The sequence below is a fragment of the Heliconius melpomene genome, chromosome 10 (assembly GCF_056956725.1).
Source record: "Heliconius melpomene rosina isolate 202511_hmr_F chromosome 10, ASM5695672v1, whole genome shotgun sequence".
Taxonomy (NCBI): Eukaryota; Metazoa; Arthropoda; class Insecta; order Lepidoptera; family Nymphalidae; genus Heliconius; species Heliconius melpomene.
In genome coordinates, this window is record NC_140398.1 from 10,371,189 (window position 1) to 10,389,900 (window position 18,712).

The window sequence follows — 18,712 nt, forward strand, 5'->3', positions numbered from 1 at the left end:
AGTGCATACATTTTTGATTGTTTGGTATTTTTAAGTGTTTATATTTTGTATTAAGTAATAAAATATAATTAGATTCTTGTATTTTATATAAAAAAATATTGAATAGAATAAACATGAAATTCGATAAACTTGCAAGAAATAAGAATATCAAAAAACGAGACAATGTAATAAAATAATTGTAATAAAACGACAACTTTACTGTTTTTACTGAAGTAATCGATAGCGTCGAGACACAGCCGGAGCCTGGCGGTGGGGATGAAGCCAAGACTTACTAATATTCTCTCGTACGTTGTGATTACACCGTCTCGTATCAAAATAGATGTTGTAACAGCTGTAAAACAAAAACATTGGACAGAACAAAAATATATATTCAACATAGGAATAATGAGGAAAATTATTTGCAAATTACATACCGTTTTTTGCAAGCTGCTTCATAATGACCAGCAAAGGGAATATTAACTTATTATCTGTATAGTGGCCTTTTAAAATTAGATGAATTGTTCTAACGCAGCCTAACATTCTGAGTTTCATAGCGAATTTTGGATCTGGAAGCATATTTAATTAGAAATTATAGGTATATTAATGACGTGATTGATAGAAATATTAATATAAATATTGAACGATTTCGTCTTAAAAAAGTAATTAGATACTAAACATTATATCATACTACTCTCTTAATTTAAAATTTTATGCATAAAAGAATTGATAAAATATTTGGATTCTTTACTTTTTTTATTGTTGAATTGGTATACATAACTGGTTTTAAGGAGCTATAAATATTTTGTAATTGTAACATTGATATAGGTGACAAAATGGTATTTATTAAAACAATCCCGTTATATTTTAAGCTGTTATGGCATGTTAACAAGATTGTTAATTTTGTTGCTCTTTATTATTTTTTAATTTTATAAATTTTCTTAAACAACATTTATGCTTTGCTGTTTTAAGGTTCTTATAAATATTGAAAAATGAAGCCTAGGTTACTTAGTCTTCTAATATTAAGATATAATTTATACAATATGTACCTTTAGGCGCAAGTGCTGCAAGTATCCAGATTAAGTCTTGTAACATTAATTCTGTGCTAACACTGCTATCTCTTTTGCTGTGAGTGGCGAGCATAGTTCGTATTACGATTTGAGTGCCATTCAGTGAAATGAAGAGTTGTGAACATTGCTGTCTTGCGATATTGTTTGCTGAAATTGAAAGTGGAAATATATTGTTAAGAAAAAGTCTAATATATACGGTAAGGTAATACGCAAAGAGTACTATATTTTGGTTTGTTAGCTTCACGGTAATCCAAGATATTTCGCATATAGTAGGGTATGCAAAGAGAACAAAGGGTCAAGGCACTTCCTTCTGCGCTTTTCGACCGAATTCTAGATAATGCGCGTTGATTGGCGCAAATTAACGCAGTGCAGAGCAGAGAAATGAAAATAACTCACTCTCCAGGGAGAGAACCTAGAGCCGGGATCGAGCCCACATCCGTCGCGGTTACTGTCAGACGTAGTCCCACTGCGCCACAGTATTATTTAATATTTGTAATATAAGAATTCACTTCTTTGCATTCTGACGCGTAGAATGGTATTAGATAAACCAATTACTCAAATATGATGATGCAATATGTTATGTTGTAAAGTAGTCCAATGTCAGTATGTTTGGGATGCAGTCTGTTAAAATCTCACGATACAGATGTTTACATTAAAGGACATGGGCTTATTGTTAGCAGTGAACTATTATTACTAAATATGTACAAACAAAAACATTAATTATTAATTATATGTAGTGCTATTAAATTATTTTTAGAATATATTTAAAATATAGTACAAAGTTTCAAGGTCTCTTTAGATTTGTTTTATTTACAAAGCGTGTTACACAGCAATCTTTTAAGCGCCATACTGTGACATACCCTTTTTGGCGACAGGAACTTTATTCTCTTTGCCTGTTTTTTTATTTTCTTTTTTCTTAACCCCAGCTGGTTCATTAGCTACTAATTAATCAATAATATTATAAATATATATTAATACTAGCTATATCTCAGGTTGATTAAATATAACATAAATATAATAATTACCTGAACATTTTTTTCCTTTTCCTTGTTTTAAACATAAAGTTTCTCTTAATATGGATGTGATGTATGTTGAGGTTGCCGTATCTCGTGAGTTCTATAAAATATAAAATATTGTCTCATTTAGGTAAAATTATCAATATTTTTTTGGATATAAAACTTGATCTTTACCTCTAGGATATTCAGTAACATTTGAATCGCACCGAATTGTTTGTTCCATAGTTTTTCTAGAGTGTTTTGCCGTATATGTTTATCTGTAATAATATTTAGGAGAGATTTACAATGTAATAATTAGTATTGAACTTAAAATATAATCATAGTACCATTATATAACATATTAGTTGTTTTTAAGCAAAATATTTGCCTGAAGCATGTAAAAGAGGCCTCGGACATATCCAGTCGTCTATATGGCTTCCGCAAGATTCTTTGTTGTGTCCACAGCCAGTGCCAATGAAGGCCTACAAGTGGTCTTTAAAGTCGTTTTATAGCCTGCACTTTTGTAAATAAGTACCTCCTGACGCAAATAAACCATTTCTTTTGTATTTTACTTATTACTTCTTATGTAATAAATTCCAAAAAAATATTGAAACAAGTATATATTATTACTGTCCATTTTCTTTTTAGTATTTTTTTAGCTTCAGTCTGTATCCCGCACATAGCAGGATAATCATAGGGCCTAGTGCTTAGACACTCCGTTTTCCAATTTTCGAAAAATATTTGAGGCATTGCGTTTTGTGTGGCGGAAGTCAACACCGCGGATTACCAGAGCCAGGAAAAGAAAACATAAAAAAAATATTCTATTCCCGTTGCGATCAGTACATTTGCGTCTCATTTACACGCTTGTGCCTCTGCGAGACCACGGCTTCAATTACACTGGAAAAATGGCTAGCCTAAATGGATGTAGATATAGATCACATTCTGAGAGTACCTAAGCAAGAAAGTCTTATTAAATAGTAAATACGACATATTTATTAAGTTTCCTCATAAATTTAGCTTATATTCTAAGTTTCTTCGGATTGAAAGTTTGTAATATAAATGTGATTTTATAATAGGCTACTATTGTGTAAGAAAAACCAGAGTAGAGGAATAGTGATGACAATCACAAGCCGTCTCGTTGGTGCTGGCGAGTGGCCAGCGCGGCACGCGTCCTGACGTCATTGCTGTGATCTGAGGCCCCACTGACGCTAAAGAACTGCATGAATCGATATCGAGGTATAAATTGTTAATGATTATTTAAATCATTTTAATTAATTAAATTAAAATTTACATTAAATTATAATTTATTTTTATCCGTACAAAAAATTATATCCTGCATTGATAAATGCATACACCATTAATTTTAAAACAAAAAATATCTTATTTTGATATGGTATGAAAATTTTATCATAAATTTTTATTTTAAGAAATTTCTCTAGTGTCATGGTAACAGAAGCTTTATTGGCATCGGACGTCCTCCAACGTTTTTACATACATTTAAAGTACATATACTAAACTGACGCCGAGATCCATTTAGATTTAAACAAAGTAATTATTAATTTTTAAAAAATCTGATATGAAATCTTTTTAAATTATACAGTTATTTTGCAAAAATCAAACATTTTACGCCAACAGCTTATTATTTGATAGATATATAAAATAGAAAGTTATTTAATTTATACACTAGCAAAAACAACAAGTAATAAATTATGCGCACTTGATGAATTGCTACAGATCATTTGTGCCGTTCCGGAAACCAACCATCATGATATTGTCCGGGAACCGTTGCCAACTACAATATGGTGGACATTTCAACTTTTATCAGATCATTAGAACTGAAAATAATAATTAATAATATTCTTTATAAATAATATTCTTTATCAATTTACTTAAGCACAATCGTCTTTTTATTTACTACTAGTGGGCCCGGAAGCGGCTGCGCCCGCGAAAATATAAGCCTAAATAATTAAAATAAGTTAAAAATTATAATAAGTGGAGATTTATTATTAGAAAAAATATCTGAGTAACCGAAATTAACAAACAAAAGAAGTAAAAGTAACTAAAGGAAATTCTTAATATTAGAAAAAGTACCTAAAGTTTGCCGTGCGCGCGTACTAAACATTTTTCTATATTAAATAATTATTAATTTTTGCGAACAATATTAAATAAAATCCCAAATTATTAAAATTACGATATTTTCAGTGTATAACATCGGTATAGATAACCGAACTGAGATAAATTAATTATAAGCAGCAAATAATTACATAAAAAATAATAGTAATTCGAAAATATATAAAAATTTACAAAATTATCAAAGTCATCTGCCCGTTCGCGTCGGTCATACTATACCACTCGTAGGCTAGGTCATTTGGAATCAGTGACATCTTATTTATTAGAATGTTATACAGTAAACTATAATTTCCATCTAGATGAAATGCTAAAAGTGACTATTATATTTATTTTCATAAGGATGAACATCAAATTATAGAAATCATCTAATTTTTGTTAATGTATACAAATCTATATCGGCGCGCACCATGTATGCATTAAGCAAACTCACTTTGGGTGACGTTTTCTTAAAACAGCAAACTTTGCAAGCCGTTGCTTAGCAACGCGTAGCGACGATTGTTATTAACATGGCGGAATAAATTCCTTGTCAAATTAATTATTTTAATATATTGTTATATAACGAAAATATTACAAATATGAGAAAAAAAAAGTATCCTATGTTCATCCCGGGACCCTCAAGTATCTCTATATGAGTATTTTATCACAATTTAATTAGCGGTTTGGCCCTGATTGCGTAAAGGACAGACAGACAGACAGACAGACAGACAGACAGACAGACAGACAGACAGACAGACAGACAGACAGACAGACAGAGTTACTTTCGAATTTATAATATAGGTATGGATCGACGACGATCATTTGTAGAGACTAGAGGTTACCGAACCGACTTGGCAAAGAAATGAAAAAGTTTGTATTGACTATATACCTAATTGCAATAACATTTTTTCACGTTTAAATATGGTTGTGCGTTGCGTTGTTTTTCACGATATCTTGAAATAAATTTGATTTTCAATCTGCTTATTTAAGTTGTTTCCATCCAAAATAATTCTGTTTAATTATCAGCGTTTTTTATTACCGGTAGTTCATTTTTGCGTGACATTGTAAATCAAAACAGCAGTTGTTTTAAAATTATATTGTACATATGTTATTAAATATTATCCATGGTGTCAATAATATTAAAAAAGTTAAAAGTAATAATTTTAGATAATTTACTTGAATTTATAATATTTTACTATGAAGTATTCTATTAGAAACCATTAAAATATTAGTTCGTATAATCTGTTAGCCACGATTATAAAAAGCACAACAAACGGATCGCGGTCTGAAGTCTAAACCAATGTCAAGGAGACTCTTGATTTATGTTTAGCATTTATAAATAGAATGAAAAAAAATCAAGATCAAATTATAAGTCGCTCATGACGGGTCCGTACCATTAACGGGATTATAGGTCAACGGGATATAAAAATTCATAAACTTTAATTTGTTTGAGTATATACATTATATAGAGTCTTATTTTGTATGAAACGAAGTACAATTATAAGTTTACTAGCAGACGCGCGCAGCTTCGCCTGCTTATTTGGACCCTTAGCAGGGTGAATTCTAATAAACCATGAAACACGTATTCAATAAAATATTTTTAAGAGTCTAAATTTAAAATTTTATAAAAATTGGTGCCGATTAAAAAAGTGCAAGGCGAAAAAATAAAACAAAGTACAAAAGCTACGTATCTACATAAGCCTGTTAGTGGGTGTAACATGACGTCAAGGAATTAGTAGGGTAGCAACACCCTGGCACAGTCAGTACTTATTGTAATGTAAGTAATGAGGAATTTCCGATAAGGTATGAATTAATGGTAACACTTGGAGAGGGCACGGGGCGAGTTTGAATACCTAACAGTCTATACGACCGTAGAACACGCTATACAACTGCAATGACACTTCCTTAGTTAACTCTGAGGTGGGTTATCGCTATATAAATTGTAAAGTTTAAAACTAATTTAAGTTTGGCAATATTTAGGCGTATTCTGTCACCGCAGACATCAATAGCTTTTTGCATGGAATTTTGAAGTAGAATATGATAAATTCAATATGTTTATTAGTTACTCAATGGTCATATTTATATGAAACTTTCGGACGTTTACTTGCTTTTTTAAACAAAGTGATTTATTGCGTTCAAATAATGAAGAGAATAGAGTTATAATATATCGCTTAATTTTTCAGGTGTAAAGTTTATCTCATATTAATATTGTTACGTTGTAGAGATATAAGTAAGATACGAAAATAAATAATATTACCTATACCAACATTAAATCGTTAACAAATGTTCTTTAATTATGAAATTTACATTTTAGTACAAAAATGTTATCTGTACTATAATATAATAAAGCGGAAGAGTTTGTTTGTTTGTTTGTTTGTTTGAACGCTAAGATCTCTGGATCTACTGGATCGATTTACTTTGTTTTTGTTTTGTATGAAAGCCGCATTCTTCAGAAGATGCTATAGGCTATATAATATTACATTACACATATATACTAATAAATTAAAATACTTTCTAATTTGACATGCAATTTATTCTGCTATGTTAATAACAACCGTCGTCGCTACGCGACCGCGTTCGTTACCGCGTCCTTTTTGATATTCATCCTTATAAAAATAAATATAATAGTCACTTTTAGCATTTCATCTAGATTGAAATTATATTTCTATAGAAATTATATTCTTATATTTCAGGCAGGCGTAGCCGCGTCCGGGTCCGCTAGTATAGAATAAATAACCATAGCCATTAGAAATCTTTCATATCCAACAAATCTTCAAAATGATATGATAACAGCTACTGTATCATTTTATATTATTTATTTACATATATGAACACAATGCTTTCAAATAATTTTATATTCCATTAACATGAAACTCATTAGGCTCATTTATCTAGAACCTACGTTGTGCCAGTTACCGGGTCGCCCCATATAATTTTTTTATAGTAATTTTACCGTAATCAGATCTAAGAATACCTTCTAAACGATAATAGAGCCATTCAGCTACACTAAGCGAAAAAAGTCTGAGTGATACCCAGCCCATTCAAACTTCTTAACTGCTCGTACTCACGCGAAAACTTTAGCCAAATGGATTTCTAACTTAGTTAAAATTAAATTTGATATTTGGTAATGGCAATAAAAGTGGTAATATTTCACGTGGTAAAAGACTTTTGTATTTAATAACTTTTTTTATAAATGTAATAAAATGTATTCATTAAATGTTTGAGTATGCATTCTATACTTTTTTCAAGTTAATAAATGTATTATACGAATCTTATAAATATTCCTGTATGTATAATATTCTTAAATAATATTATGTCCACATTACGTTCTTATAAGAACTTTATCCCAGGCGTACGAAACGCGGTTAGGGAGTCACGTGACTGCCATAATCGTAAAAAAGCATATTTATTACACTTAGTAGAACTTTCCACCCCGAATGTGTTTCTATTTTGTTTTAACGCTATAAATTTATTTATTCTGAATCATTTACTATTTAAATTAACTAAAATTTTGTATCAACTGCTTGCTGGCTGAAAATAATTAAAAAATAAATCTATATATATAAAATCGAAAGGTCACTCACTCATCAAGAAATCTCAGAAACTACATGTGCTAGGAATCCCAAATTTTGCATAGGAGTTACTTATAGGACGTAGGTGCTCGCTAAGACGGGAATTTGCAATATTCCACTTCTAAGGGGTTGTTTTTGGGGTCGAAAGTTTGTATGAAACTTCGTTACTACAAATGCTAGGAGTTTCAAATTTTGCATAGACGTCACTAGGACGTAGTCATGGAGACAGAAATTAATAATAACATAGTTCACGCGGGTGAAATCGCGAGCGGGCCGCTAGTAAGTAATAAATTTGTAATGAAATCTTTTGGAATGGAGATGTAATTTGTTTTGTAAATACTCGTATAGCACTATAATTAATCAGTGTCTCGGGCACATTAAATGCATCAATTACAACTTATCTACTAATTGTTGACATTACGGCTTCTGTCCGAAATACTTATATATTTATTTCTTGATGAGTGAAAGTCATTGAGTGGTAAAGTTTTCTTTAAAAATGTATCCAAATAATGCGATTAATTAACAACAGACAAAATATTTTTTTAAGTGGATTCTAATCAACAACCACCATATTAATTCAAAATATTTTTTTTTATGAAAGTATCTAAATGAGAAATGAGTGCAGAAAGAAATGACTTTAATTATGAATTCGTGCTCTACCACGCAGGGCGGGGAATGAAAAAAACAGTAAAAAAAAATAATTGACTATCTTATATTAATATTTCTTTATTGCTAAGGAAATTAATTATTTCGAGCGCTTCTATCATGTCCGTCCCACGCATAGAAAACTGGCAGATATAAGTTGTTCTTTAAAAAGAATGCAAATTAGCGATTAGTACGTTCGGAGCTCCATGAGTTTACCTCAATTAACACTCATGAGAGAAGACATGATGAAGATGTCTTGGGGCGAAGTGCCAAATAATGCAAAGTGTAATCAGAAGCGTAACTTTGCACGGTATACTTTATTACAGAAAATAATAAGAGGTGTGCTGCCATTGACAAAATAACATTATTATTTGATTATTGGAATAATGAAAATATTGTAAGATAAAATATATCTGACATGGTATACTTACCTATTTTAACTCCAACTTCGCATTTAGCAGGGTAGGCAAAGGAAACCTGGGAACCTAGTGTTAAGACACATCGTGTCCATTTTCGTTCTTAATTTTCCGCCGAATTCTGGAGGCATTGCTTGTTGACTGGCTGAACTCAACACCAAGTTTGCCTCAACGTTAGAGCAAACAAATATAAATATTTATTATTTCATTGCCTCGAGTGGGAAATGAATCCACAACCCGTAGCGTTTACAGCTTGAGTCCCTGCACCACGAATGGTCCCATAATTTGTTAGGATTAGTACGATAGTTCGTTCTTTGATTTGAAACACTTGGCGTTTACTAGTAATGACGGCATTTGGTATTAATAATACGTTTCTGGGTTTTACGCATTGCAACTTCCGACCAAACTTTACGAGTTTCGTGTTCTATTGGTGATAGTGAATAACAGATTTCTATGCACCTACATTTAAATTTGTTTGGATACTTTAATTTTTTCTTAAATTAGTTTAAAAATATTGTTAGTTTTTCTTTTAAAATATTAAAGACTAAACGTTTGAGCAAGTTTCCTAATACAAATAGTAGTAAAATAATAATATATGTACATTATATCTCCTATGTATCTATATAATTTAATTAAATTATGTAAGTTACGTTATGTAGATAGCCAATGTTATAACATGATATCGTCAATACGAGTGTTCATTTCATATCGAAACAATTCAGGCATTTAGTACTGACGAGTGCAAGGCAAACATTTTTATAGATTTCCGAGCTAGTATTTAAATCAGTGACGCTATGACAAGGCCATGGCAATTTATATTGCTCTCGTTAAATTAACTTTTGCTGTTCCTAAATATTTTCAGACTGGTTACAGATAATTTTAGCATTTGAATTAGAGTTAATTGTTTTTAGTTATCCTCTACAAAGACAACAAAGATCTCTTTGTTATTTCTGGAGCAAGAAATGCAACGCAGCATACATTTTAACTATGTGGAAATAAATTAACTTATTTAATATATTAATAGAAATATTTACCTAAGCACCACTGAAAAACTATTTTTTTACAATTACACTTTTTGCAGGACAAATATTTAGATACTCGGGGGAAAGGTAATTAATATCTCCGAGTAGAATTAAAACTCATCACCTAATACAATCACGTATTCCCCAATTGCACCACCGTGGCATCTACTTACATCCTACTTAAAATAAAACAGTTGCAGTTTTTATTTGTTCAACGTATGTCATTGCTTAATGCCTTTCGAAATCTGCAAATTATTGTATGCAATTTTTTTTACACAGCCAGTTTACTGATCATGGCCTAGTAGCTCCGGTGAATAACAATAGATCACCTCGTCCGAATATATTTGGAGTATGATTTAGCAAATATTTATATGATATCGCATTAATACTAGTTGTCTTTCTTCTTTTTAAGTTTATAATTCTTCCGCATTAAGCGGGATAGAGAGTATTAAATTATAACTGCGTAGCATATAGTTTACAATTTTCCAGTCATTTTCAGTTTCTAACCTTCGCATTTCCAATCCGATAATTTTTAACTGAGCAAAAATAGCAAGAATTTAAATCTTATCTAATTAGGTTAAAGGGTTATGGGGCTAGTGGGGCTATATCGATACTAACGAAAACTTTCGAATTTATCGAGTACCTACTTTACTTAACAATTAACAACATTACAAATATGAAAATATAAAAATACACGAAACATCAAATAAGTTTGTAGCATAGTAAAAACTACGCTAAAATGGGCATGGGCACATCTGTCCAAATTTCAAGTTTCTACGCATAGCGGTTACGGCTGTGCGTGCGTATTTCCTGTCAGTGGGAACATGTCCTTTTATATATATAGATTACATATTATATTAATAAGATATATTTATTAAGTAAAAGAGTAAGTCTTAGTTTGCTAGTTTTGCCTTACCATGTGACGTGAGACGTGAGTTGATGCGTGCCGTGATGCCGCGCGCTACTTCTGTAGCGTCCGGCGCGCGTTGCTGGTGCAGGCGTAGCCGCTCGAACAGGCAGTCGGCCGCCGCGTCGTCCGCCATGCGGTACGCTGGGGAAATTACATATCATTCCAGTTCACAACATTACAAACATTCTTGATATATTGTTATGTACATAGATGTATATGATCTTTGCGCAAATAAAAACGTATAATTAAAATGTAAGAACATTTAAAATACTTGTTTTTTTCATTACATTTTATACGTAAGCTTATCATTTCTGAATTTAGCATTAAGCCAGTGAAGCTGATGTAGAAAAAGAAGTAATTGAGCTATAAAAGCAATAAAAGAAAAAAGCTGTATGAAAGTATACGTTAAACAGTAATTTATGTTCATAAGTTCTTGATTCATGTATAGGGTAAATGTAACAGAGCATGTAACGTGTATTGTATGGTATTATATGTTAATGTTAAATCTAGACAACATTGTTATCGATAAACAAGACGTTAGTACTGTCACGAATGTAGGCCAAAACATGAACAGCCGGTGTGGACGCGTTTACCATGTATGAATTGCGTGATGCTTTGACTAAATTTATTCATGAAACGACTATGAAACGTACGTGCGTGAATGCGGTGCTATGTGTTGTCCTTTTCTTGGGTAATTAATAGTGACAGATTGTAAATAAACAAAGTGCAATTGTCGTGTACGCCCCAGCTCAGCGCCTCGCGGCGGCCGCGGGCCGACTGCTCGCCGCTTACAGCGCGCTGAAGTCGCGCTGCGTGACCGCGGGGGCGCGCTACCGCTACGTCACTCTAAATCTACCTATCACCTTCCCCGGACTTAACTGGAGGGTTACTAAATTTCTAAGTAATAATAACTGTAGCCATAACTCTTTTATACTGAAGAATATAATTTGTTTCATTAAAATGCAATTAATACTGTCGCGGTAAAGTTGAAATGTCTGACTGACACATGATTCAAATTCATTCATTCAACCTTCACTAAGGGGAAAGTTTGTATTTAATTTATATTTAAATATTTTCATTTTCTTATCTTTCAGTTATCTTTTTTGAAACAATAATAAATATGAAACATGATGCACAATATGTATTAAAATGTATTGTAATGAAAATGAAATAATAAAATTTAATTTTGTTCTATTCTGTTATTATTATTATTATGGCGTCCCGAGCGTGCCATTTCAGCACAAAATCACTTTGCCAATGTCACGTTGAATGGAGAACACACGAAAGAGGTTGTATGATAAAAAAAGAGATAATATTAAAAATAATTTTAAGATATTAAATTTATTTTTATGACATTATCTAGGTATATGCATATCATAATGTAAATTTAAAAATAGCTTTTATACATACATTTCTTTTTATGTTTTTTGATCTCTTGTGCCTGGATGGATGAGTCGGCCTCGGTCATTGAATCCTTATAAAACGAGATGTTGCATTAAATTGAAAATTTTATATCAGTTTACTGGTTAGTACACAAATATAGGGGCTTAAACTTGTAAAAGAAGACTCGTCATATTATTTACGAACAATCGTATATAGCGTTTAGGAATATTGACAGGAAAAGCAAAAAAACCACATGTGGACAAGGTAATAAGTAAACTTTGGATCCATTAATGTACCTGACATATCACATTCATCACAAGAACAAATTTTGTGCAATTTTGTAATTGTCATAATAAAAATAAATCATTTTAGTACTCGCTGTCTAATCCTGTTTAAAAATACAGTAATATTACATACTCCATGTACAAGCAAATGTCATCGCCAAACGTTGACTTATCAAAATTACGTAAACTTTTTAATTATATTTGTAAGTGGCCAACTCCTTTATCAGTATCAGGTTTTGTAATTTACATTTATAGTTTTTAAAAAAGATTTAATATTATAGTATTTGTTAACATATTTTTTTTATTATAATGGCATTTCTACGGTTTTTGGCAGTTAGAATAGTATATTTATACGGGAAACATTTTAAACGGAAATAAAAGTTTAAAATACAATACAATACAATACAATACGCTTTAAGCATGCTTATTGTGGAAAATATTTAAAAACACATAATATATTACTTATATATACATAATTAATTAAAAATAATCAACGAAAAAGTATAACAGCTATTACTACATTTTAATAGTTCTGTAGTGCTATAATTTGAACAAGTTTAATGCACAAATGTCACGGGTGCTACCTGAAGTCAACTGGTAGCAAATGTCAGTCGGTGATCTCTATCTAATGAGATCTAGAGCAGCCTTGATGCAGCAGCAGTGTAGGATAGGATGACAATCGTTACGCTTGAATTGTAAGGACATTGTCAGTAGTAATATAATATCAAAGCAATATGACTCCAATAACAATGTTACAGAAATATCTTCAATAACTATGTATTATATTTATATTTGCTCTTATAAACTGATATTTTTAATTTAAGGGAACTTTCTGTCTTATGACCGGTTGAGGCCAGTCGTGGCGCTGCACAAAGTGTGACTGTAAACGCTGGTTGTGGGTTCGATCCCCACTCGAGGTAATGAAATATTTATTTAAATTTAAATTTTCATTTTCTTTCTCTGGTGAAGAGACAAAGCGCGGCGTTGAGTTTCGCCGCTCAAAATGCAATGCCTCCAGAATTCTGCAGAAAATTCTGCAGTCTTAACACTAAGGTCCATCTGCCTACCCTGCCGTGTACAGTGTGAAGTTAATTTTTTTTAATGAGATATGATATACGAATAAATTTATAAAACAGTCAGTTAAGATTTTGAAAAATTGTGGATATTGTAGCCAGTTACAAAGAAACATTACACAGCAACATCTACTGAGTATGAAGGTAATGCATGTTTATGTTTAGTAATTTTTCCATAATCTATCATCCGCGATTATAATAACAAGAACAGTATAACATACTTGTTTATTTATATTTGAAGAAAAATTATAAAAGAAAACTGAACTGATTCTTTGTGTTTAGTTTTAAAATCACTCTGAAAGTAGTCATCTTACTGTTGTACTGTTATTAAGGCCACTAATTTATATTATAACACTATATTAGTCTTACTACATTTTAACTATGTTTTTTATATTATATATTAGTTTTTGGTTCTGGAGTGCAATAAATAGTCTACCGATTGAACATAAGGTAAATACAGAATTAACAAAGCAGTTTTAATTTGCTCTTTAACCAGAATACTTTTGATGAGTGCAAAACTAGTTTAACTAGAAAGATGATATTATGGCTGGTTAAACCAGAAAATATATATTATTGTTCTACAAAATAAAATAAATAGGTATGGGTGTCGTTCAACTACGAGTGCCGTTCGAAAATCTTTTCTAAAATGAAATAATTTAATTTTATGCAAGTACGGCTATATTAAAACTTGTTTACTTTAATGAGAAAAAGAACAAAAAAGGATAATATCAATAGCACATTTGATTTTTATTTTAATATTTTACTTTATCATAGAAATTGAGGAAATCACATTTTTGCGCGTGCCTTATCACTTATGTACATTTCCTAGTTGTTAATCTATCATATTTAATGGTTTTAGTTTTTGATATATACCTACTTACTTGTTTTTAACGTATAATATAATAATACGGTACCATTGCGTTATTATGAAAAGTAAAGATAAATAACTAGAGCTTCGCTTCGTTCATTACATTCTTCTTAGCAAATTTGGTTATATCAACAAATTGTTTTAATTAAAAATTATATATCTTAAGCTGAGTCTTATTTATATTTAGCTTTTGTTATAAATAATAAATAATTTACGTCTGGTCACTCTATCAAAATAACGATACTGGGTTGTTTTTTTTTCACAGAATGAAAATGAACTTATTACCATCGCATCTAGTGATATGATAAAAGCAAATTTTAGTAATATAAATGAAACATTAAATAACAATACAATGGCAAACATAACAATTATTCGAGTAAAAAGGCAAAGCAGTGGCGCAAGTAATAAATTATATTTAATTTTATTTATATCTTATTTACGACACAAATTCTAGGCGATTTAATATACAATTTTAATTATTTTTAGGTAAATTCACGCAAGCTTCGAAAATGCCACAGGTAAAACAACTCCGCGTGTTCCTACAACTGTTTAAAAATTTTTGGGATGATGCTTACATAGGTGGTGCACATCCTTTACATCGTGATGTACCTAAAACGGTGATTGCATTATACAAACAAAAAATTATGCAATTCTTCTTCCCATCTGTGGGCGAAGACAAAGTATAATACTTTACGACTTAAATTATTATTTATATTTTTTATTTGAATATTATTATATTATTTAATTTGAACATTATACATATGAATGAAAAGATAATTGTTATTCTGCTTGTTTCATTTATGACCAGACTTTTTATATTGTATAGAGTCGTCGTGGCAGGGGGTACGAGGGTGTGACTGTAAAGCGACGAGTTGTGGGTTTGTTCTCTACTTGTGGAAACAAATTATTATTTATTAATATTTTCATTTCTTCGTTCTAGCATCAAAACAAAAGTCCAGCGTTGAGTTCCGTAATTCAACATGCAATGCCTCGAAAAGTTCGGCGGAAAGTAGGGAACGGAGTGTCTTGACACTTGGTTCTTTCTGCCAACGCTGCTTTGTGCGGGAGACAACGATATTGTATGAAAACAAAGAAAAAATATTTGAAATACTTTCTTTGTACGTAAGTACAATTAGTGCAGGATACTAAGTGTAACGTTGTCTTAAGAACATGATGATATGTGTAAAAGATGAAAATAAACTAAGACAATTAAATGTAATATTTATTTTCAATCGAATACGGATCTTATATAGTAAATCAGTAACATAATATGGAGTAATATATACTTATCACACTTCACAAAATTTTTGGGCAAGCCTAGTACTACTATGATGATATTTGTACCAAATATTTTATGAAATTGTAGAGCAATTTAAAATTTTCTAGTAATATACTCCGGATGAACGATTTTTTAAAAATACTTGGTATAAATAGGTTGGTTAATGGTTAGTAAGTCAACGACTGCTGCAAAGCTAAAAACAGGTAAGACATTTGTTTTTCGATCTTTTTAAAACATGGATCCTAGAAGAATCGTCCGAATCAAATAAAAAATAAATAACTTATCTCCTTTTTATAAAATATATCATCAGTAATTATTTACTTTTTATTTTGCGTTGGTGGTAATATGATATAATTTATTATTCCTTTAATTACCAAATTAATAATTTATTTCAAATTATTCATTAGAAATTAATCCATTAACAACGAAAATAGTAGAGCAGTTGTTTATGTTCGCAATGTGAATACAAATTCAAAAGTCATATCTAGTATCTTTCTATCTACGATTAAAGTGGGTGATCTCGAACAGGTATAAAAGAATGGGCGAAGAATTAATACGAGTACATACATCTCAGTATTCTAAAGTAAAGTGCCTCCGACATGAAGGTGCGCAATAAAATTAAATAATTTATAACTTAAATAAAATTAATAAGAAAGCGATATACTTACTATCAACGTCGATTTTTGTTATTTTTGTTTTCTTTTTTTCTTATTGGCATATTTTACTTAAAATATACCAATCATCTGTTTAATAATCACTCGACCAGGGAAAGTTAAAAAATTAAATACATACCTATTATGTCCCCGAGAACGATATCGTTTCACAACGATGTCACTGTGCAAATTGTTATGAAAAATATTTTTAGTTTATATTTACTAATTTATAATTTTAATGATATAAAATGTCTGTTTGTAGGTGTTTGTGTTATTTATGTGTGCGGTTGCCTCGGCTGCGGCTGGTGAGAGTGTCGCATGGCCGGGTGCGATACCAATCACAGCATCACAAGTTAAAACCATAACACCAGGACAAATCAAAGGATTTGCCTATTCTACGAGTCAATACATAAATGCGGTGTGTATTTATAATAAAAATTATTTTTAATATAATAAAAAGACATTCAAAAATGATAAATCAATTAATTATCGTTTTATTTATTATAGATACCGTCTGAGCCGTTTGGATATCAGCCGCAATTCGGATACCCAATATCAATTCCAAGTTATCGTCCAGTTCAGTCAGTAGTAGGCGCTTCATATTTCCCTCTACCGATTGCTCCATTGGTCCCTGCTTCCCCAATTCTTCCTGCTGTTCCAATTGCACCTATTCAACCACCACTTCAAAACGTACCATCTCAACCGGCAGAACAACCAGCGGGAGACGAAGACTCTGCAGTAATTGAATCTGCAGATTCTTTTAATCAACAAAGCTCCCAATCGCCTCAACCTTCTTTAGATACAAAGAATATGCCTGGTTATCCTCAAGTTCCCCAAGGATCTCCGCAAATCCCGCTCTTTCCTCAAAGGCCTGAGGGTCCACATATACCATTGTTCCCTCCATTCTCTCAGGTACCTCAACAAAACCCATCAGCTCCTCAAATTCCTCAAGGGCCTCAGCAAAATCCATTAGTTCCTCAATTTTCCCAGGGATCTCAGCAAATTCCATCAATTCCTCAATTTCCACAGGCATCTCAAGTAATCCCATTGTTTCCTCAAAATTCTCAGAGACCATCGTTCCCACAGTTTCCTCAAGTCCCTCAACAAATCTCAGCGTTTCCACAGATTCCACAGTATCAACAACCAGGATTAATTCCTCAACAACCACAAATACCAGTAAGCGCATCTTTTCCGTCGGCTGACAATTCCGATAAAGGATTAAATGACGAAGACACAGTATCAGTAGAATCTGCATAACTTACATAAGTAGCTTAAGTTTTATACATAAGTTTGTATAAATAAGTATGTATGTACGAATGCACTTGGTTTTATACATTAAAATATTCCTTTTAATAATTTATTATTTTATTTCTACTATATATTTTAGTTTTACGTAGCATGCTGTACATAATAGAATAGACATGGGGAACCCTTAAGTTTACTGTTTAAGACAGTCTGTTCCCAATTAATACAGTTTTATGCTTCATTTTCCGTCGAATTTTAAAGTAATTGTAGGTTTAGACGCGGAACTCAACTACGCGTCTTGCTTTGTTACCTAGATAGAGCTAAGGAAATTAAAAAGTTAAATATTTCATTTCCTCGAGAGGAAATCAAATCCACAATCTGATGCTGTTACATCTTTACAATCACGCTTACACGCAGTACACGCTGTGCCTCTGCGCCACGATTAGCCTCAGAATTGACAATAATATAATTAAATATATTTAAAATAATTCATATTCAATTTATCACTAGAATCATATTTATTATATAAATTTTTCTAGTGTTCCTAAATTGCATATTTTAACATGTGTTATTACAATATTAATATGAATGTGAGGGCTATTTTCTTAATGTTTCGAATTTATATGCTACATTATTTAACCAAAGATTACCTTCAAGGCTATGCTAGGCTTTAGCTACTCCTAGAAGAATGATCCACTTTAAAATTAATTTAAAGTCAAGGCAAGTAGAAGTTAACAAATGATGCCTATGACAGTTGAATAGGCTGTATCAATGTGTGTGGGTTGTCTTAAACGTATTATACATTTCTTTATTACATTAAATTCGCGACACTGTAAATGTTTCGTAATGATAAAGCTATATTATTTGGAATCTTAATTATAAAGTAAATCAAGTAAAAAATTAAAATTATTATCCTATATCTTATAAAACAAAGTCGCTTTTCGTGTCTGTCTGAACTTTCTAACTCTTCTTCTTCTAAACCACCCAACGGATTTTTATGAGGTTTTCACCATTAGGTCGAGTATTTCTCAGGGAAGGTTTATATATAGTTTATTATTTGTACATTCTTATGTAAATTAACATAAATACGATAAATGTGTCTAAAGTCCCACCCATTGAGACACTTTCGCGCATGCGCTGCTTTAATGGTAAGTGCTACATGAAAAAAATGTACTGGAGTATTGTTCCTCTTAATAAGATCTACAAAAAAGTCCG

At 31.3% G+C, this 18,712-nt stretch overlaps 3 protein-coding genes across 8 annotated transcripts in view; 2 read left to right on the plus strand and 1 right to left on the minus strand.

The window, feature by feature from the left end:
• The window catches only part of LOC146535563 (cytosolic carboxypeptidase 1-like), a 46,366-nt gene extending 34,845 nt beyond the window's left edge, over window positions 1-11,521 (minus strand). For 2 of the 6 annotated variants that reach the window (XM_085191271.1, XM_085191269.1), the window contains exons 1-8: window positions 11,366-11,521; window positions 10,719-10,853; window positions 2,237-2,319; window positions 2,072-2,162; window positions 1,907-1,987; window positions 1,026-1,193; window positions 414-545; window positions 200-331 (exon numbers count right to left, since the gene is read on the minus strand). In XM_085191271.1, the coding sequence (XP_085047397.1) occupies window positions 200-331; window positions 414-545; window positions 1,026-1,193; window positions 1,907-1,987; window positions 2,072-2,162; window positions 2,237-2,319; window positions 10,719-10,845 (814 nt within the window). In that variant the 5' untranslated portion in view covers window positions 10,846-10,853; window positions 11,366-11,521. Of the gene's footprint in view, window positions 1-199; window positions 332-413; window positions 546-1,025; window positions 1,194-1,906; window positions 1,988-2,071; window positions 2,163-2,236; window positions 2,320-2,388; window positions 2,499-10,718; window positions 10,854-11,365 lie in introns of those variants that run through there. The other 4 variants (XM_085191274.1, XM_085191273.1, XM_085191270.1 and 1 more) reach the window with 3 other exon arrangements.
• A 1,338-nt stretch (window positions 11,522-12,859) lies between these two features.
• LOC146535565 (uncharacterized) lies at window positions 12,860-15,097 on the plus strand. The gene is made up of 3 exons (XM_085191613.1): window positions 12,860-13,902; window positions 14,586-14,721; window positions 14,807-15,097. Exons 1-3 carry the CDS (start codon window positions 13,834-13,836, stop codon window positions 15,004-15,006), a joined length of 405 nt encoding a protein of 134 aa, XP_085047739.1. The 5' UTR covers window positions 12,860-13,833; the 3' UTR covers window positions 15,007-15,097.
• Window positions 15,098-16,118: 1,021 nt separating this feature from the next.
• LOC146535566 (uncharacterized) lies at window positions 16,119-17,608 on the plus strand. The gene is made up of 3 exons (XM_085192251.1): window positions 16,119-16,204; window positions 16,515-16,670; window positions 16,760-17,608. The coding sequence occupies exons 1-3, from the start codon at window positions 16,199-16,201 to the stop codon at window positions 17,507-17,509; spliced, it is 912 nt and encodes a 303-aa protein (XP_085048377.1). The 5' UTR covers window positions 16,119-16,198; the 3' UTR covers window positions 17,510-17,608.
• The last annotated feature ends 1,104 nt before the right edge of the window (window positions 17,609-18,712 follow it).